The sequence below is a fragment of the Adiantum capillus-veneris genome, chromosome 14 (genome assembly GCF_014529385.1).
Source record: "Adiantum capillus-veneris isolate H3 chromosome 14, ASM1452938v2, whole genome shotgun sequence".
NCBI classification, from domain to species: domain Eukaryota; kingdom Viridiplantae; phylum Streptophyta; class Polypodiopsida; order Polypodiales; family Pteridaceae; genus Adiantum; species Adiantum capillus-veneris.
Window position 1 is genome coordinate 69,896,324 of NC_140944.1, and position 22,322 is coordinate 69,918,645.

The 22,322-nt window shown below is 46.3% G+C and overlaps 1 protein-coding gene across 2 annotated transcripts in view; it reads right to left on the bottom strand.

Moving 5' to 3' along the window:
• Window positions 1-4,048: 4,048 nt before the first annotated feature.
• Window positions 4,049-22,322, bottom strand: part of LOC147442581 (Tetratricopeptide repeat (TPR)-like superfamily protein) — a 79,312-nt gene continuing 61,038 nt past the window's right edge. For both annotated transcript variants that reach the window (XM_086528721.1, XM_086528722.1), the window contains one exon: window positions 4,049-4,467. In XM_086528721.1, the coding sequence (XP_086384847.1) occupies window positions 4,404-4,467 (64 nt within the window). In that variant the 3' untranslated portion in view covers window positions 4,049-4,403. The remainder of the gene's footprint in view (window positions 4,468-22,322) is intronic.

Here is a 22,322-nt window from a genome sequence, read left to right on the forward strand (position 1 = left end):
CCCGCCAGATGAACCAAAGAGCTAGGCCGTTGATGAGCTCCCAACACTCCTCTCTCTCACTACACCACTCCTGTGGAGTAAGGTCTGTAGCAGGCTGGAGTGCAGGTCGCCCCCCCTTATCACTATCATCCTGCTGGTGGAAGATAGCTCAAACTGTAGTGCCGGGCCCGTGAGGGTGGACCAAGCCGCTGCCCCCCAAGTGTACTGTCGAGCCGCGGAGAGGGCAGGCATCAGCTGAAGAACTCGTAGCCACACCTGCTGGGCCGAAGGACAGTCCCAAAGACAGTGTCGCTGACTCTCCACCAACTGGTCACAGGCTGTACATGCGGCCGAGAGACCACTATGCACAAGCCAGCTCCCTACTGCTGTGGCTCTGTGTGCAACCAACCACTGGAACAAAGTGACGCGCCTCGGCTGTCTGGAGTCCCACAACCTCTGCCAAAAAGCTGCCAAGAACTCAACTGTGAGACCCTCCTCCTGCCAATGACGTGCTGCAGCGGGGCTGGCCTCTCTCTGCGCTGCAAGTATATGACGTCCAAGCCGAACAGTGTACTGGAAGAAAGGGACTCCTGGGCGGTCTGCAGAAGAGAAGGGGTCCCTCCATAGCCACTCACCAGGATCCCACTGTACTCGTGCCAGTGGACAACACTCCCAAGCCCATAGCCTCCAGTGTCCTGTCTCGAGAGCTGCTGGGTCAGGGTCTATGACGCAAGTCCTCCCACAGATGCCCACAACTCGGATCCTCTGGAAACAGCACTCTGATACCTGCGGGGCCTCTACTGTAACTCGTTGTAAACGTCCCCCACCCTGTAGCTCAAAGAACAGGGCTGGGACAGTCTCTTAACAAGCCCTGACTGAGATGAGAACCTCCAGTCGTGTGAAGGTTCCCATCCATCGGGGTACTACTGGCTCGAGAGGCGTGAGCCACTCAGCTGGAACTGACTCTGAGATGTCCTGACACATGCTCTGAACCCCTCTCATGCCCTGTAGCTGGACACCCTGCACCTCCTCTGACAAACCTGTGAACTCTAGCCAGTCAGCTAGAGAGCGCGCTGGACCTGCTGCCATGGGACCCCATGAAACATGAGGCCTACTCCCAACCAAGTGGCCTCTCTGAGTGCTAACCATGGGGTTCCAGACGAGGGGCTGTCGTAGGCGCTCCTCCGTGCATGTCGGTTGTCTCTGCTCTAGGCCACGCCGTAAGAGCTCCCAAGAGCGAAGCAAACTCACAGCGAATCGGTCCTCCAGTCTCCCGCTCAAACCAACTCGGCGTAACTCTGTAAAGATCCATATGGTCGAAGGTTGCCAAGGGCCTCCTAACTGAGGCACCCTGGCACGAAGCCTCTGCAGCAAGAACTCTTTCCAAGGCTCCTCGCCTGGAAGAAGTCCTCTGACGACGAACTTCCCAAGAAGGGCTCTGCTCTGCTGTGCTGGATCAATGATCCCAAGCCCTCCCTGAGAACAAGGAAGTGTGATGACCGACCAAGCCACCTTGGCTCGGGCAACCTGAGTGTCGCGACCTGACCAAAGGAAGTTCCTGATCAGCCTCTCTACCTGGCTGATACAAGAACTCGAGAAGATCCAGCAAGAAGTGATGTACCACATAGTTGCCAACAACACCTGGTTGGCAACTACTACTCTACCAGCCAGCGAAAGTCGTGCTGAACTCCAGTGTAACAGCTTTCTCCTGATGGACAGGAGAAGAGGAGCAATCTGCTACTCGGGGGACAAATCCAAACCAACCTGACAACCCAAGTATCGAACTGCAGTCCCTGGGGGGATCCACCTGAACCCTCTCCTGGCATCCACTCTGGCACAGGAGCACTGCCAACCGAGAAAGCCACTGTCTTTCTCCAGTTGATCAATGCGCTCGATGCACAGCAGAAGGTCTCAAGAGCCTGCCCACACCTGTGTAAATTGGCCTCCTGGCCCTCTAGGTACAAGGCTGAGTCGTCGGCAAACTCAGCGTCCAGAAGCTCATCTCCCCGTATCGGGAGTGCTAAGCCCCTCAAACCAACCTGCTGTGACACCAAAAATCTGCTCATCGCCTCCGCATAGAACAAAAAGAGAAAGGGGGCAAGAGGACAACCCTGTCTGACCGATCGTGTGGGCATGAAGCGCTCACCTCTACCTCTTGCCAAAAGCATCTGACTGTGAGCCTGTCTGTACAAAGCTGACACCCCTCTGATCCAAGCATCTGAAAAGCCCATCCTGCAAAGCGTGCCCTCTAGAAAGTCCCAGTCAACTCTGTCGTATGCCTTCTCAAAATCGAGAAGAAGAATCACAAGGTCCTCCCCACGGAGACGTGCCAGGGCAGAAGCCTCCCAGAAAGTGAAGATGTTGTCAAGGATACTACGTTCCTTGACAAACCTTGTCTGAGTCCCATGTATAAGGCTCTCCAAAAGTGGCTGAATCCTCAAACTCAGAGCCTTGGCAAGAATTTTGTAGGCTGAGTTGAGGATGGTGATGGGGCGCCACTGTCGAATCTCATCCAAGGAGCCACCCTCCTTTGGAATGAGGTAAATCAGGCCCTCACTCATGCTATCCGGCATCACTCCTGTGTGCAGAATGTACTGAAAGGCACTACAAAGATCTGGGCCAAGCAAGTCCCAATACTCCAAGAAGAAGCTGGGTTGTTCTTTAGTCTTTTTCACCATGCCAAAAGAAATGACAGCAGCTTTGGGGAATAGCATTTGTAAGGAAAAGCTTTCTTTCTTTTCAATTTTTAGAGAGACACATGTCAAGCAAACAAATTTGAACGACTTTCACCCATATGGCCTTTAGCAGGCAAAAAATGGAACATCAAGCTACCATTAAAAGAAAGGGTCTTCCTATGGAGAGGTCTTTTCCTTTGGGCTTAGTATTCTCTAAACCAAGTATAGCTTTAGCTTCTTCTCATCGTTGTCGAGCAACAGATGAGACCTCTTCGCATATCCTCTCGTTTTGTCCATCTGCAAAGCGATTGATTCATCGGGTGCCATCTTCTGTTTGACTCAAATTTCTGTCTTCTAGCTTTCGGAAAAAGTTATGGATGTTTGGCTGACCGATTCATCGCATGCCATCTTCTCTTTGGCTCAAAGTTTTGCCTTCTCCATTTGAGGTCTTCCTCAGCTGGACCAGATTTTGGGTTAAGTGGACATATGGAACCAAATGCAACTCTCGGATGTTTCATGCCCTGGAAATTGACCCTTTTCCTTGCTTCAAATTTTCACTTGGACAAGCACTACACTTTGCTCATGTGGGGACCATCCCTCTTGAAGCCTACAAGATTTTCTTTGATTGTTTCTAGTTGTCGGAGCCTTACGGAGCTTCATCTACCTCCTATTTATTGTGAGTTTTCCTCGGTTTAAGGTTTCCCCCTTGTGAATTCAATCAAGATTTACAAAAAAAGAGTGTGGGGACCTAGAGGAATCCAAGATAAGCCTAGATTCATGTTTATAAGGAAGGTGCTAGGTGTATACACTCATGGTAGTCATCCACATGTTTTGACAATGGAAAGTGCGGAATACCTTCATCTTTCAATCTAGAGACATTTCTGTTAAGAACTACACACATGTTAGCTTTTCAGACCTTTTAGACCGACAAAGCTAGTGAAAGAGAACTGGACAGGTGCAGGGCAAACCAAAAGGCGTGCTAAAACATGCAAATAGAAAGGAAAATATCTCTCCTGAAGCTCTTTGACATTATTTGGATCTAATATCTCACATGCCTAACTCAAACCTTCTCTTGTCATTCAAAATATAGTGAAACTAAAAGAGATTTTAATGCTTTTTCATAGTTTTCAATCAAAGATAATAACATCATGCTGTAGAAAGCCCATCTTTGTGCCTTGAAAGACTGTGTGATAGTTACAACAAAAAAAAATCTTAAAAAGTCAAAAAGGAAAAAAAAAACACATCCTCAGCAAAAGCTGCCAAGAAGAGTTCTGAAGGCTGTGATCATACACATACAAGCTCAAAGTTCATAAATCTAACCTTATTGCAATGAGTGAACAAAAACACATCCTCAGCAAAAGCTGCCAAGAAGAGTTCTGAAGGCAGTGATCATAAGACATAAAAGCTCAAAGTTCATAAATCTAAGCTTATTGCAATGAGTGCTAAATTATCATCATTTTATGGAAAGTATGAGATGAGATAGAACCACTTTGTTTCACGTGGTTAACTCGCCCTACATGTCAATCTGCAGGATTTGATGACTTGCCCTTTAGTTTTTCAAGGAATCTTAAGCACAATCATTCTCTGCTGTGAACTGCTGCATGGAATGAGATGATTGAAGTTGTTTTGTCTTTCTAGATTGTAATACCTTTCAGCCATGCTTGTGAGAATCTGAATGAAGTATATATACCAAGAGAAGCTTGCCCAATTGTCAGTGAACCTCAGCCCATGTCCCAAATCCTGAGTCTCTCATAGGTCCCAGTCCCGACACTTGCAGTGGACCTTTGCTAGTGATGCCATGTAGTCTCCAGATCTGTCAAAGAATCATACATCACAAACTGCAAAACACAATGCTACTCTCGTATAATACCTAATGGCTCCACTTGAAAACAAATCATAAATTAACTAGATGCCCATAATAGTGGATGGAAGGAAGAGATTAAAGCAAAGAAAATTTGCAACGCAAGAAGACACCTAGGGACTCTAAACTTTTCATTGCCCATACACTTGTTAGGGCTTTCACCTTTGAGATGCTTTCACTCCTACTTACCACTTTTCTCACATGCACTCAAGCCTTGGCCACCCTTTCACCCTCCAGTAGGGATTCTAAGCACATATAGGGTTTGCACCAAGCATTTTACCCATTTTCTAAATTTTCCCTAGTTTTGTGGATTTTTTGAGTTGGGTATTTTTAGTTTTGTGGATTTTTTGAGTTGGGTATTTTTAGAGGTTTTGCTTGACCCAGAGTTGGCTCACTATAACAATGCAACCCTTGTCCACTCTCTGGTCTGCCATCTTGTATCATTCTACCTTTGGGACTTGTTGAGTTGCCGAATTCACCTCTCTCTCTCTCTCTCTCTCTCTCTCTCTCTCTCTCTCTCTCTCTCTCTGTGCTCGACCGAGGCTCCATCAGAGGATCAAGACTATTCTAGCACGACATGGGAGACGCCCAGTACAACTATTACAGAGGCGGACATTGACAAAGCTCTTCAGCGACCGAAGCAGTACTTTCTTAGACAATGCCCGATGCCGGGCATTCTCGGACACTGATGATGATGATGATTTTATTCTTTCAATTTACTTCACATCGTTTTTATTTTTGTACCTAGATATTGGATTAGATCCACCAAGATTGTATCAGTTTGGTGTCACAAGTCATTTTGGCCTTTTGAAGATGTTTAATATAACATTTCGCTTCAGCCATCCATGATGAAAGAATTGAATACCATGAGAGAAGAAATACGGGTTATCAAGGAAGATGAGGAGAAGTAGTCATGGGCCGCGCTCATCTCCGCAACACAAAAGAAAGTAGCAGAGGCCGAAAAAATGGATTGAGGTCACCAAGAAAGGGAAGCTCCTTGTACACCCACTCTTATTAACATGACCCTCGAAGAGGAACAAAGGAGGAGGATGTTGGGTTAAAGGCCTAAATAACCTCTTTTTGTACATTTTTATACTTTGTCTGGACACATTTTTTAAAGGTCACTTATAATAAAAGTGGGAAAACCCAAAACTCGCTTATTGAATTTTCCCCAAAAACGTAAGCCCTCTCTTCTGCTAGCGCTTCCTCTCCTGCTGGCCTTCGCCTCCCCTCTCTGCATACACACTGCACTTCCTCGCGTGCTCTTTCACTTGCACACACCGCCGCGCGCTCATCAACTGGTATCAGAGCCTCGATTAGGGTTTGCCCCAAACCTGCAAACGCTGAATTTCAGCCAAGAAGGTAAACTTTCACGCGAGATTTTGCAATTTCGTCACCAAAGGACTCATCCCCGAACACTAGAGAGCTCCCGGCAACCCAAAACAGGTTGAAATTAGGTCAAAAACAGGAAATTACAGGTTATGAAAGCAAAATACAGGTTTTGCAAATGATGTATTACGGTGTGGGAATACTTTTGCTAAGTCCCCGCTACACGAAAACATTGAAATTGCCGAAAAACAAGCCCTAAAACAGGTATTTTAAGCAAATTTCAGATTTGCGCAGGTTTTTGCAAGTGTTTTTTATGGTGCGATTACATTGGGGAAAGTGCAAATTGATGCAATCTACGCACATTTGACAAATTTTGTCGATGTATGATTATTTGTGGCTCAATTTCATGCAATTTTGATGCTATAAATTGGGGCTTTTGCGCTTACATGCTTCTAAAGGCTGTATATTAGCTTTATATATGTCTTCTGACGCTAAAAACAACTAAATTTGTTGTTTTCGAGCACAAATTCGCTCGCTGAAATTTCCTGCGCATAAATTTCAGAACTTGAATTTTGTGCCCAATCGACCTATTTTGCCCCAAATTGCTCCTGTGACCATTTGGAGCTGTAGTGCACATCTCTGTGAGGCTATACTCCGATTTTTGCGCATTTTGCCCAAAAAATTCAGCGTATTATCCCTCTTATTTCGTGAAACTATGACCTCATCTTCTTCGGATGTGAAGAACCTCTTAGAGATTAGGAGGTTCGATGGAACAGGTTTTGAAAGACAGGATTCAAGGAATCCTATTTCTTAAAGATTACGAAGGGGCACTTGAATAGGTGAAGCCGCAGAATATGACGCATGAAGCATGGGTTAGCATGAACACAAAGGCCGTTACATACATTAAAATGGCCATGACCGATGAGACCGTCATTGATGTGAAAGGTCTCACGACTGCTTTAGATGTGTGGGAGAAGTTAAAGGGAATGTATGAAAATACAACGCCTGTCAACCAAGTGCACTTGATGCGAAAACTTGTTGGCATGCAACTAGATGAGTCCAAGAGCGCGGCAGAGCAGTTGTCATTATTTGCAGGTACTTTGTCGCAGTTACAGGATTCTGGCTTGCTTCCTTTTGATGATAAGCTGAAAGCTATCTTCTTGCTTATGACCTTACCTGAGTCATGGGAAACTTTGGTGGTTTCGTTGTCCAATAACCCCAATTTGACCTTTGATGATGTTAGGGGTTCTATCTTGAATGAAGAAATCAGGAGGAGAAAGCAAGTGGAGTGGGAGGCAGCTCTGTCAACATGGTTAGTGGCAGGACAGAAAAGAAGAATGCTTATGCACAAAGGAGTAAGAGTAAGAGTAAAGAAAGGGGAAATGCAAGCAAAGGCAAGGGTGATGTGACTTGCTATCAATGTGGCATGAATGGTCACAAGAAACCCGATTGCAGGTACTATAAAGCTGAGTTAGAAAGGAAAAAGAATGGCGGAGACAAAAAGAAAGAGAAGAAGGTAGTCAAGGCAGATACACAGGATAGCTCAAAGGACAAAGAGAAGGCCAATGTGGCTTCTAGTGTCGTGATTGAGGAGCTGTCAGATGTAGACATCTTGTGTGCCACTTTGTCAGATGATGATGCTTATGACTATGATGCCTCTCTTAATGTTCATTCACAGGACATGCAGATCACCAAGAGTGATCTTATTGATGCTTTGTTGACTGTCAATGATGCATTGTCCCAAACTTGGATGTTGATTCCGGTGCTTCATTTCATGTGACTCCTATCAAGGAGTGTTTCTCTACTTTTGATGCAGGCAACGTGGCCATGTATACCTTGGAAACAATCATGCATTGGCACTGTGCATCTCTCCATAGATGGAACAAATGAGCTTGGCTTGCATGATGTTAGATATGTGCCGGGAATCAAGAAGAGTCTGCTTTCTCTTGGTCAGATGGATATGCATGGTTACAACATCTTGTTTGAGAGAGGATCATGGAAAATGACCAAAGGCTCCAGGCTGATTGTAAAGGGCACAAAGAAAGGGACACTTTACTGCATGCATGGAAAGGCCATGTTGGGCAAGTTTATTGCATTGGCTGAAATTAACTCTCACATGGAGTTGTGGCACAAGAGGCTTGGCCATATGAGCTGAAAGGGCCTTTCTAAGCTTTGTACTTTGAACAAGCTTGATGCTAAAGGCACAAAGCTTGACTTTTGTAATGAATGTCAATATGGCAAGCAAGTAAAGCGTTCTTATTACTTTGGTGTCTCTCGTAAATCTTGTGTGCTTGATCTTGTACATTCCGATGTATGTAGCATGCCTACTAAGTCTATGGGTGGTGCATGTTATTTTGTCTCCTTTGTTGATGATCATTCTAGGAAAATTTGGGTTTAGTTGCTTAAGTCTAAGGATAAAGCCTTTGCTGCGTTTAAGAGATTTCATGCATTTGTGACTACCCAAACAGGTAGAAAGCTAAAATGCTTGCGTACAGACAATGGGGGGGAGTACACAAGTACTGAATTTAACAAGTTTTGTGAAAATTTGGGCATTAAGAGGGAGCTTACTATACCATACAGCCCCTCTTCTAATGGTGTGGCTAAAAGATTCAATAGGACACTTTGTGAGAGGGTGAGATGCATGCTGTCCACAGCTAATCTCTCTCATGGATTTTGGGGAGAAGCTTTGAAAACTGCAGTGCAATCAATCCCCTCACATGTCTTTGAAAGGTGACATCCCTGAAGAGGTTTGGTCTGGCAAGCCTGCTTTATATTGTTACCATATACATGTGGTAGTGATGTGTGTGAACACACTAGGACCGCCGGGGCATTTTTTCCCTCTTTAGGAGGTTTTTTCCCCCGTGCATTGTATATATGCCCATCACTCTAGGGCTATCTATCTTTCCATTGCACACTAAGTAACACACTCTCTATTGTGTGCCTTGAGCTTCCTTCGTCTTCTCCAAGCTGTGTGCGTTTCTCTGCAACCCTAATTCCAACAATTGGTATCAGAGCAGGTCACGTCCTCCCGGGCTTAGTCGCCAGATGCTCCAGCACACGCCTGCTCACTTTCTTCGATCACACGCAGCTGTTAGAGTTGTTTTGCCTACAGCAGAACAAGCTCGTTGGGATGTTAAGGATGCGCAGGCTCATGCATTGATTGCGTTGTCTGTGAAGCGCACCATTGTTCCTCACATCCGTTCAACAAAATCTGCAAAACAGGCTTGGGATATTCTAGCAGGTCTTTATGCAAGCCGCAATGAGGCTGCATGAGGAAGATGATATGGACACTTTCCTTGCTAGTGTCAAGGATATCAATGAGCAACTTATTTCTGCAGGTGAAGTCATTTCAGACAGTTCCCTTGTGCAGACTGTTCTTGATGCCTTACCAGATTCCTACCAGACTTTTGCTAGTACTTGGAGACTAATGACCCAAGGAAATCCTGAAGTTGTCAAGTTTCATACATTATGCACATTGCTGTTGCAGGTCACTTTCTAGAAAAAACAGGACTAGGCAGTGTGCAGTTGAACAGGCTTTTATTGCTTCTCAAAGAAAGGGTGGTAACAGTAATGCAGCCACTTCTTATGGTTCTGCTGCGAGTAGCAAAAATTATATTCCTAATGCTTCTGCTGGCAGCAATTCGTCTGGAAATTCTGGTGATAAGGGCAAAAAGAAGGTGCGTTGCCATTATTGTAAAGCCAATGATCACTTGATCAAGTCGTGTCCTAAGTTGAAGGCCAAAGAGGCTAAGAAGAAAGAGGGTGGTTCCACTGCAAATGTTGGTTCCACTACAAATGCAGCCATTGTTGAGTCTTCTGTGAAAGGAGATTGTGTTGCTGATGTTGATGCAGAATGGGCTTTTAGCGCAGAGTGCACTTACAATCCTGTTGTCCATGATGCATGCTTGTCAGTTGCTGCAGATTCACATGTGTGGTATTTCGACAGTGGTGCTACAAAGCACATTACCTCACATCGTGAATTGTTTACCTCTCTCGAGTCTGTCCCTCATGGGAATTCAATCACTTGTGCCAACCACGCCTCTTATCCAGTTCAGGGAGTTGGAAAGATTGTGTTTACTGCTGCTAATGGCAGTTCTTTCACACTTGTTGATGCACTTTATGTACCTGGGATCAAGAAGAATCTCTTGTCTGTATCCGCACTTGCTCGTATCCTCATTTGCTTGGTATGAGAAAGCTGACACTCATTTGGTCAAACAAGGCTTTCGTAACAGTCCAACAGAAAGCACATTGTATGTAAAGCGTGAGGGTGATGTACTTCTCATTGTGGTTCTTTATGTTGATGATTTGCTGATCACTGGACCAAATGAGAGACATATTGCTGAATTTAAGGCTGATTTGAATGCTACTTTCAAGATGAAAGATTTGGGGCTGTTGCATCATTACTTGGGTATACAGTTTAAGCAGTGTGATGGTGGTATTGCCTTGTGTCAGAAAAGTTACATAGAGACATTGCTATGTAAGTTTGGACTTGAGGATTGCAAACCTATTGCCACTCCCATGGAAACAGGTTTGAAGTTGAGTCTACATGATGCGGGTGATCCTGCTGATGTCACTCTTTACCAAACTGCTGTTGGCTGCCTCATTTATGTATGCAACACGAGGCCAGATATTCAGTTCGCAGTCTCACAGGTCAGCAATTTATGCATAGCCCAGGGTCTAAGCATTGGCAGGCTGTCAAGAGGATTTTCCGCTACCTTAGTGGCACTTTACATCTTGGCTTGTTTTATCCCAAGGGGGGATCATTGCCGCCAGACTTACATGCTTTTTCGGACTCAGATTGGGCTCGTTGTTTTGACACGCGAGTGTCCACAAGTGGTTTTTGTTTCATGCTTGGCAGTTCATGTATATCATGGTTGAGCAAGAAGCAACCTACTGTGGCCACTTCGAGTTGTGAGGCTGAGTACAGGGCAGTCTTCACAGCTACGGTTGAGTGTGTATGGCTCAGACTCCTGATGGCTGATTTGGGTGTTGGACAAGACACTGCCAACACTATCTACACTGACAGTCAGAGCGCATTGGCAGTTGCGAGGAACCCAGTTTTTTATGCTCGCACAAAGCACATTGAGGTGCATTACCACTATTTCAGGGAGAGGCTCTCAGCAGGAGAGATCAACTTGGCTTATGTGCCAACACAGGACAACCTTGCAGATCTTTTCACAAAGGCATTGTCTCGTGAGAAGCTTGAAGCTTTCTGCAAAGCTTTGGGCTTACTCCCCTTTGTGGACCGATCCTGTCCTTAGGGCATGGCACTTTCCTTTACTCACGTGCCAGCTCTCGTTCACTGCATCACTCCAGGGGGGATTTGTTACCATATACATGTGGTAGTGATGTGTGAACACACTAGGACCGCCGGGGCATTTTTTCCCTCTTTAGGAGGTTTTTTCCCCCGTGCATTGTATATACGCCCATCACTCTAGGGCTATCTATCTTTCCATTGCACACTAAGTAACACACTCTCTATTGTGTGCCTTGAGCTTCCTTCGTCTTCTCCAAGCTGTGTGCGTTTCTCTGCAACCCTAATTCCAACACATATGATCACTTACGCATTTTTGGTTGCGAAGCTTTTGTGCATGTTAGACCTGAGTTGAGGAGTAAACTAGATGCGAAGTCCATTCAAGGCCTCTTCATGGGATATGGTGAAGAAGGCGAAATGGGTTACAAGATTTGGTTACCTCAGCTCAAAAGGGTTGTACGCAGTCGGGATGTTGTTTTTAACGAGGCAAGGCTGGTTCAAAACAATTGTGCCTCAAAGCATGACCATAAAAGGGTGAAATTTCAGCATGACCAGCCACCTGTTAGGCCTGTTTTTGACCCTCAGGATGCACCACAAATGGCTGAAAATGTAGATGATCCAGTGGTGTTTGAGCCAGATGATGTTGGACAGCAAATTGAGGCTCCTGAAGGGCATTTTCAGCCAAGAAACAATGCTGAAAATGATATACAGCAGCCCATTGTTGATGATTTTGTAGTGCCACCTAATGTAAACCCATTGCCGGATAATGTGGATCATTGGGTGAGGCAGTCTACTCGTCAAAGACGGCCTGTGAGTAGATATGACCCCTCTTTGCATTACATTATGTTGACAGATGAGGGAGAGCCTCTTACGTATAAAGAGGCAAAGACATGTGAGCACGGCGACAAGTGGGAGCTTGCTATGCAAGAAGAGATTAAAGCTTTGCATGCTAATCATTCTTGGGATTTGGTTGAATTGCCCAAAGGAAGGAAGGGTATTCCTAACAAATGGGTGTATAAAATCAAAACTGTTGATGCCAAACCCAAGTATAAGGCAAGGCTTGTGGCAAAGAGTAGGGTTCAAACCAAGGGCATAGACTTTTAGGAAGTGTTCTCTCCTGTTGTGAAGATGACCACTTTGCGTGTATTGTTTGCCATTGTGGCTGCTCTTGATTTGGAAATGGACCAAATGGATGTACATACCGCTGTCTTGCATGGTGATGTGGAAGAAGAGCTTTACATGAAGCAACCCGAGGGTTTTGTCATCCCTGGCAAGGAACATTTGGTATGTATGCTCAATAGAAGCTTATATGGGCTGAAACAATCATGTAGACAGTGGTACAAGAAGTTTGATCGCTTCATGCTTAAACATGGTCACAAAAGAAGCCATGCAGACCATTGTTTGTATACCAAACGTGATGAGGATGGCAGCCTGATCATTCTTGTGCTCTATGTAGACGATATGTTGATAGCTACAAAGAAAAGAAGCACTGTAGATGCTCTTAAATCGCAGCTGAAATCTACGTTTTCAATGAAAGACCTTGGGACAGTTGAACATATACTTGGAGTGCATGTTACACGGCAAAGAGACAAGCGCCTATTGTATTTGTCGCAAGAAAAGTACATTGAAAAAGTGTTGGACAGATTTAACATGGCTGAAGCAAAGCCTCTTGGCGTGCCATTACAGCCATATGTTAAAATCTCCAAGGATGATTGTCCCAAGTCAAAGGAAGAAGCCAATGACATGCAAAGTGTGCCTTATGCTTCAGCTTGTGGTTCACTTATGTATGCTATGGTTGCTACTAGGCCTGACATAGCCCATGCAGTGGGAGTTGTGAGCCGGTTTATGGCTAATCCAGGCAGGTTGCATTGGGATGCAGTGAAGTCCATTATGAGGTACTTGAAAGGGACTAAAAACAAATGCCTCTGCTATGGTAAAGGACCAATGGAGTTGAAGGGATTTTGTGACTCTGACATGGCTGGTGATGTGGATACACGGAAATCCACAAGTGGCTATGTATTTAGTCTTGCGGGAGGTGCTATTTCATGGTTTTCTAGATTGCAAAAGATTGTTGCATTGTCTACTACAGAGGCTGAATATATTTCAGCCACTGAGGCTTCCAAAGAAGCTATTTGGTTAGCACGCCTATGCAGTGAGTTTGGCTTGCCTGCCAAGGCACCTATGCTTGGTTGTGATAGCCAGAGTGCTATATGTCTGGCAAAGAACGCCATGTTTCATGCACGCACAAAACATATTGATGTGCGGTATCACTTCATACAAGAAGTGCTTGAGGATGGCCTTACTACATTGGTTAAGGTCCATACATCACAAAATCTAGCCGATGCTCTCACTAAGTGCTTACCCAAAGCACAACATCATCTATGCATAGAGATGGTGGGAGTCACGTAGCTTAAAGGCGCCATTTATGCCTTTAAGTGGGAGATTGTTGGGTTAAAGGCCTAAATAACCCCTTTTTGTACATTTTTATACTTTGTCCAGGTTCATATTGAATCTGGACACATTTTTTAAAGGTCACTTATAATAAAAGTGGGAAATCCCAAAACTCACTTATTGAGTTTTCCCCAAAAACGTGTCTACTAGCGCTTCCTCTCCTGCTGGCCTTCGCCTCCCCTCTCTGCACACACGCTGCACTTCCTCGCGTGCTCTTTCACTTGCACACACCGCCGCGCGCTCATCAGAGGATGCGGGCTCTACATGTGAGGGTAACCGGCCTCAAGGACATAAACAATGTGGAAAAAGAGGTCACAATCCTTACATCCATGATGGGGGTGGACAAGCCTTCACACACAAAGGCATGGAGAGTGGACAAGAAGAGCAGTGGCCCGGGAGAATCTTCAAAAGAGAGAGCTCTCATACTACGCTTCCCCTCCTTGGAAGAGAAGAAGAAATTCCTGAAAAAGAGACCTACTCTCAAGAAGAGAGGTAATTTCCTCAGTGATGATCTCACTCTCTCACAGCTTGCGCAAATGAGAGAGGTAATGCATTACGGCAACAAGGGAGAAGGGAAGGACGGCCTTTTACAGAGATGGTCGGGTGTGATTGTAGAGCGGCACTCTACATGACGGTGTGAGACCTGTCACAAACGGAAGCGCATAGCAATATAGAATATACTTGGATAATAGAATTCCCCGGAAGAGATCTCTACATCCAATCCTACACACAAAAGAGGCATGTTCTTGAGACTCAAGAGAGGCATGGCGATTCTTTCATGAGCACTCCCCTCCCCTAGCGATTGCTTCTCTTCATGTGTGGCACCAGTATGCGACATCATTATATACAGTTCCTGGATAGGACCCCCTTCCAGATCCTACAAAGCCATGCCCACCTATCAGCACCTTCTTTACCACTGAGATGGTAAAGAGAGCCATTGACTTATGAGGACCAGTAGGGCATATGATCATGATGATTTAGTATCAGAGCACTCTAAACATGCTAGAGATATACTGGTAGAGGTTCTTGCAATGTTGTTCAATCGTGCCATGTGTGAGGGGTTACCTGAGACTTGGAGGTTGTCTACTATTGTGCCTATCTTCAAGGCAGGCGATCCTACAGAGCCGCACTATTATGGTTGGGCACACATTGGCACGGTTGTATGCATCCATTCTTGAGCAGCAGTTGAGTAATTGGGCAGATGGTGAGGGTGTACGAGCAAACGGCTAGGCCGGTTTTAGGAGGGGTTTCTTCACTCTTGATCATATTCTGACACTTAGAGCCATCATTGAGCCATCATTGAGGAGGGCGGGTCACATGGGAGACGGATTTATTGTAGCTTTGTGGATTTCCGCAAAGCATTTGACATGGTATCGAGAGCTCGATTGATGCGCAGACTGTAGGAGATGGGGGTGCCCATAGAGTTGATTTGGGGCATTATGGCTCTATACAGATCAGTGATGGGACATGTACGCACCTCGAAGGGGATATCTGATTTAGTTCACTCCACCATTGGGGTGAAACAGGGTTGCCCATTGTCTCCTACTCTATTTGGTATGTATGTTGATGAGGTGTCTGATAACATTGACAGAGAGGGTGATAGAAGTGCAGCTGGCAGGGACGTGGATCCCATTGTTGTTATATGCTGATGATATTGTGTTGATCTCTGACTCACCGGAGGGTATGCAGCGACAGTTGGATGCATTACACAGTTTTACAGAGGATAGTGGATTGTCTGTAAACCTTGGTAAAACCAAGGCTATGGTGTTTAATACCACACCACACTGGATCAGGAGATCAGCACCGACTTTCACATATGATCAGGAGATTGTAGAGTATACAGATGCATACACTTACCTTGGGGTTGTCTTCACTGGGCTGAGGTTTTCTTTGGGGAGAGCAACAGAGACTAAGACTAACTAGAGCTTATGCAGCCTTAGGAGGCTTGGAGAGGATGTGTTCGCAGGTTCGGTTCTAGGAACCTCGGACAAAGTTATTTCTCTTTGATACTTTAGTAGCCTTAGCTATGTTGTATGCGGTGCAGATATGGGGACCTTCTATAGGCCAAGATGGTTGGAGACGTATGGAGAGGCCCTTGGTATCTATGATCTCTCGACTGTTCAGGGCCAAGGCCTCCGTACCCCACGCTATCATTCGAGCAGAGGTAGCTGCCCCTCCTATGGAGATTGAGACGCTTACCAGATCAATCTCCTTTGTGCACAGCTTGTGGGATACTACTAGAGACAGATATGCTAGACTCGCCCTTGAGTCTTCCAGACAGTTAGCTCTTCACGGGGACACTTCATGCTAGTATGCACATATGACATCATGGTTTTAGATGCATGGCTTCACCATGGATAGGCTGCCCCCTTTCCAGTACTCTCTTCAGACACCCTCGATGTCTCTTACATGGGTGGAGATTACTAGACTCATTCGTCAGGACCTGATCCAGTTGGATACCAGGAGGACATGGATAGAGCCGCCACAGGAGTTGGGCACGAAGATGGCTTTCTATAGAGAGCATCTTCTCCACCTCGCAGGAGATGGGTTTGTGATTCGACCCAGCTACATGGATACACATATGTCTCATGGTTTGCGGTGTGCCATTGGTCATATACGCACATCCTCACATCAGTTGGAGATTGAGACTGGCAGATTCAAAGGGATACCAGCAGGATATGCCGCTTATGCCAGCTAGAGCCAGAGATAGAGCTACATTACATATGTCATTGCACAATGTACTATAAGATTCGGGGCCGTTTCCACTGCTTATTCAGAGAGGGTTTCAGTCCTTTCTCTGGAGTCATGAGTTATGAGGATCAAAGATGTCTTGGGCTATATCTACTTGAGTTACACAGATAAAGAGACACTTTACTGGGGAGAGCTAGAGAGAGACCGTCCCAGAGATGGATTACAGATTTCTTTTCAATAGATATGGGACAACCAGAGGAGAAGCCATCACTGCAGAGCTTGACCCACACTCATTCGACCACTATCAGCACTCTCATCGACCGAGCACTAGAGCTACGGAAATCCAGACGGCCACGATTGAGGAGAGGGGCTACACAGCATCGACGGAGACAACAGCAAAGGATTCGAGCCATACTCTCTCGACATCCAGAGTGCAGATGAGGATGGATTCTAGTAGTAGTAGTATTTTTGTTCTAGTCTTTTTGTACCCAGAAATGGTATCAGATTCACAATTTTGTAACAGTTTGGTCTCATAGGTCATTTTGGCCTTTTGAAGACGTTAATATAACATTTCATTTCATTTCTCTCTCTCTCTCTCTCTCTCTCTCTCTCTCTCTCTCTCTCTATATATATATATATATATATATATATATATATACTTGGAGCCTATCTACTATTGTACCTATCTTCAAGTCGAGAGACCCTATGGAGCCTGGGAATTATCGCACTATCATGATTGGACACACATTGGCACGCTTGTACGCATCTATTCTTGAGAAGTAGCTGAGTAGATGGGCAAAGAGGGAGGGGATACCTAGGGCTGATTCTGTCGCGATAGATCTGCAAAACGCTGAGGTTGCTGACAGATGCAAAAACGCTAGGGCTGAAAATGGAGTTTTTGTCGCCGGGATTCTGCAGATGCAAAAACGCTAGGCTGATCTGCTGTGGTCTTGTCGCCATGGCTCTGCAAATGCAAAACGCTGGCTGATCGTTGGTGTCTTGTCCAAAAATGCTAGCCAAGCTGCTGTGGAGCAAAAACGCTAGAAGCCTTTGGGGTCCTGCTGAGAAGGTGCCTGTTGAGCGATGCTCTTGCTGCCTCTTCTGCCAGAAAGTGCTAACTTGGGTTTGCTTATATATTAACTTAACAAAATTGCCCTACCTACTTTTGTTGGAAAGTCACTTAAAAATAATAAGTGAAAAATACCAAAAATAGGAAAAATAGGCTAAATGCACTGGAAAATTCCGTTGACTGAATCTGATGGATTCTGAAGGGAATATTGATGATCATGTTGTGTGCAACCAAAGGATATGCATTTATGCTAAGTGACTGGGCATGCACAGTCTACGAATAGACTCACAAAAAGTGCCAGATCACTTCTAATCTAGACTGACTGGACTGACTAAACCCTGGTCATGCTGTAGCTTGTCCACGGACACATAGGGTTGGATGTGTCACGTGACAACTAGTGGTTGAAGCGCTCACCAGATCTGTCTCCTTCATACACCGCATGTGGGAACTTCCCAGAGACAGATATGCACACCTTGCACTTGAGTCCTCTTGACAGTTAGCCATGCAGGGAGATACAGCATGCTGGTATGGGGAGATGACATCATGGTTTCAGGCGCATGGGTTCAACATAGACAGATTGCCTCCCTTCCAGTACTCACTGGATGCGTCCTCTCTGACTCTTACACAGTCCGAGATCACCAGCTCATTCGCCAGGACTTGACTCAGCTAGACACCAAGAGGACATGGATACAGCCAACACAGGAGCTGGACACGAGGATGGCTTTCTACAGAGAGCATCTCCTCCAGCTTACGGAGGATGGTTTTGTGACGAGGCCCAAATACATGGACACCCACTTGTCAATGGGATACGATGTGCTATTGGCCAGATAATCCTCACACAAACTGCGGATCGAGACTGGGAGATACAGCGAAGTACCAGCAGAGGCCAAGACATGCCCCCTGTGTGACATCGAGCCTGAGACAGAGTTGCACTACACATGCTACTACCCATCTACTACGAGATACGAGGCCGCTTCCATTGCTTGTTCTGAGAGGACTTTGGACCATTCTCTAGAGTGATGCGGTACGAGGATCAGAGATACCTGGGTTTGTTTTTGCTCGAGCTACACAGACACAGAGAGAGCCTGATGAGAGGAGAGGTAGATCACAGACTTCTTTAGAGCTGCCATTGGACATCCGGAGGAGTTACTACCACAGCAGAGCTCGTCACCTCACACCAGAGGCACCCACAACTGCAAAGGACTACACAGCATCGACGGAGGCTGCATCAGAGGATTCGGGTCACTTTGGGTCGACATGCACGATGCCCGGTCAGACTACTGACGATGGAGGAGAATGATGAGATCCGCCAACGACCAATGCTGGATCTCCTGTGATCTAGCTATCCCAGCTAGCTGTTTAGCTGCTTAGTTCACACCTAGCAGTTTAAAATTCCATAGTATTTTATTTTGTCATTTTGTCATCTTGTTACTCTGACTTTGTATCAGATCCACCACATTGTAACTTTTTGGTCTCATAGGTCACTTTGGCCTTCTGAAGACGTTAATATAACATTTCATTTCATTTCATCATCTCTCTCTCTCTCTCTCTCTCTCTCTCTCTCTCTCTCTCTCTCTCTCAGGTGAGCAGCCGGCGAGCAGGCAAGCAGGTGGTTACAGCAAGCAGCACGAGCACGTTACGAGCTGGTGAGCAGCCCCATCGCCATCTCTGAACAGCGCGCGCAGGTCATGGAGCAGCACGCACTGGGAGTGAGTAGTAGCATAGCGAGTGAACTGGAGGTCTATGCGCCACTAACGGTAGTTTGTGATGGATGCTTTTCCAACCAGGGGTGCATGTTCTGCTCATCTAAGGTACCCCCCCCCCCCCCCCCCCTCTCTCTATATCTCGCACTGCGTGCAGGTGGTTACAGCAAGCAGACAGGCAGTGCGCGCAGGTCAGCCCCGCCCCGTCCCGCCAGTCCCACATCAGCCCTTCAGCCCTGCCAGTAGCTCTCTCTCCCTCCCGCGCTGCGCGCAGGTGGTTACAGCAGGCAGCCAAGCAGCGCGCGCAGGTCTGGGGAGTGAGCTTCAGAGTTTACGGCAGGCAAAGCGAGTGGACAAAGAAGCCCACAGACTTCGCACCTTGTAGTAGCACACAGCGCGTGCGCAGTCTGCTGCGAGCTTGTACTACAGCGAGCAGCATGATTGTGTAATTGCAGAGGTGGTAGCTCGTGTTCGATGCGCTAAAGCCCCTGCTGCTCGTGCGTGTTGCTGCCCCTTTGCCCGCCAGTGAACACAAAGGGCAGGTTCGCAAGTTGCTTGTGCGTTGCAACAGCAAAGAAACTCTCACCACCAGGTTCAAATAGAGTGCATCGACTAGCAGCAGACCAGCGACTGTGCAGCACACGCTCACAGTAGAAGCAAAGGAAGGAGGACTCGCGTAGATTTAGGGCTTGCAGGAATAGAAAACAGGGGCCGTTATGATGGAGGTCATGAGCGCTTCACCCGTTTGCAAGTCCCGTACGAAGGCAACCTTCATGCTTACATACAAGCGGATAACACAAGTGGAAAGGGAGATGGAGTGGAAAGCAAAGATGGAAGGATGGTGGAAGGAGAAGGCAAACCTTCTTCAAATGTTCCTCAACGAAGGCACGCAATGGAAAAAGGAGAAAGAGGACCTACACGTAGAGATACCAGCACTTAAGGCGGATTCACAAGCACTCAAAGAAGAGGTCTCAGCCCTCAAGCAAGAGCTTGCTGATAGAGCAAGCAACAGACTAGAGGAAGTTGAGTTCTAGCCCTCGGTGATCGAGGAAATCAAGGTCATCAAGGAGCAGGTACAGATGATCAAAGAGGAAGAGAAACAGAATGGGGCAAAGACGTGTTCGTGGGTGGATGTAATCACGAAGACAGAAAAAGGCGGATGAGGTAGAGAAATTGATAGAAGTCGCTAAGAAAGGGAAAGGGAAAGAAACCACATCTATCCCCACTCCTACAATCATCAACGTGACTTTAGAAGAAGAGCAACGAAGGAAGACTAGGGCTCTGCACATACGAATAACCGGTCTAAAAGACCGAGATGATGTGGAAGAGGAAGTCAAAGAACTTCTCCGCATGATGGGTAGTGAGGCTACTCATATAAAGGCATGGAGGGTAGGGAAGAAGACACAAGGAAATGGGGAGACTTCAAAGGAAAGAGCTCTAATCATGCGCTTCCCATCTATGGAGGCAAATAAGGAATTCTTGAAGAAGCGTCCTACACTAAAGAAAAGGGGCATATTTCTTGGAGATGACCTCACACTCACATAGCTTGCTCATATGAAAGAAGTTATGCCCGAGATATTGACAGCTCGAAAGAAGGGGAAAGTGGCCTTCTACAGGGATGGACGAGTGGTTATTATGGAGAAGCGTCCCGCATGAGGGTGCGAGACCTGTGGAACCACACTTAGAGTGGCTACATGGAATTGTAATGGATCTCTGTGCCTTGATGTAGGGGCAGTCCATGCCCCATGTGAGCGGATACAGATGGGAGACAACTTGCAGACAGGAGACTCAACCGGAGCGCAGAGGACGAGGTTCAGGAGGAGTGGCAGTCTTATTCAGGGAGGAGCTACAGTCTCTGATACATATAGCTCGGAGGGATGAGCATGCTAGGTACATGTGGGTGAGACTGAAGGCAGAGACATGCAGATATCTCTACATCGCTATTTGCTATTTCCCTCCTAGTACGTCATTATATGCATCACCTAGAGGACAGTCCCCCTTCTCTATTTTAGATGATGATATATGGGAGTTTTCCAGAGATGGCGACATTATTATCTGGGGGGATTTCAATGCTAGGACTGCCCATCACCAGACAGTATTCTATGATACCTCAGAGGAGTTGATGTTACAGAAATGGGCCTGTCTAGATTATCACAGGATGAGGAGCACACTGAGTATGGCAGATACTTGATTGATATGGGGATTGCACATGGATTGGCCATTTTGAATGGCCTACAGAGATTCCCTGTAGCTGGTGGTTTTACATGCTTTCCACATCGGCAGGGCGCTAGTACAGTGGATTATGTTATGGCTCCGCCAAGACTCATTCCTTCCTTTCAGGATTTCGTAGTGGGAACTAGGCCGGTTGGGGTAGCAGTTGATCATGCTATCTTGTCTTTCATTCTATCGTTCCAGTTCAACACAGCTCCATTGGGAGACGCCTCCACACATACTCGGTATACCTTCACGAGGGAGACGGATCACGTGTACACTGATGAGATATACAGGTAGCTATGCACTCAGGAGCCAGGACGACTACTAGATGAGCTCACCCAGATTCTGACAGAGATGCTACATGATGCAGCATCAGAGGCATATCCCCATAGCCAGCCTACACGCAGACGATCTGGAAGCATGTCTCATAACAGTTGGTATGATGAGGAGTGTAGAGAGACGAGGATCAGATTACAAAGAGAGGTGCTCATGGGTACTACTACACATAGACAGTCACGGATTATCTTTCGCCGCCTAGTGCGACGAAAGAAGAGGGCTTACCTATCTCAATTAGAGCGTGATCTGTATCAGCTATTTATGAGTTGGGACTCTAGTGAGACATGGAGACTTTTCAATGAGCACTCTCCACCGCCAGCCATCACTTCCACAGAGACATGGGGGGAATATGCTACATCTCTCTATAAATTATAGGGGCAGCCACCTTTACCTGACCCTCCAGAGGCATGCCCAGAAACATGTACTTTCTTTACTGCTGAGAGGGTAAGGAAAGCCATTGACAAGATGAAGACAGGAAGAGCACAGGATCATGATGGTCTGGTAGCAGAGCACTTTATCCATGCCCGAGATATGCTTGCAGAGCCTCTTGCTATGATGTTTAATAGAGCCATGTACGAGGGTTTCCCTGAGACTTGGAGTATGTCCACTATTGTGCCTATCTTCAAGTCGGGAGATCCTATGCTTCCGGGGAATTACCGAACCATCATGGTTGGTCACACTCTGGCTAGGCTATATACATCAATTCTTGATCATGAGCTGAGTGGATGGGCAGAGAGAGAGAGGGCATACGGGCAGCAGG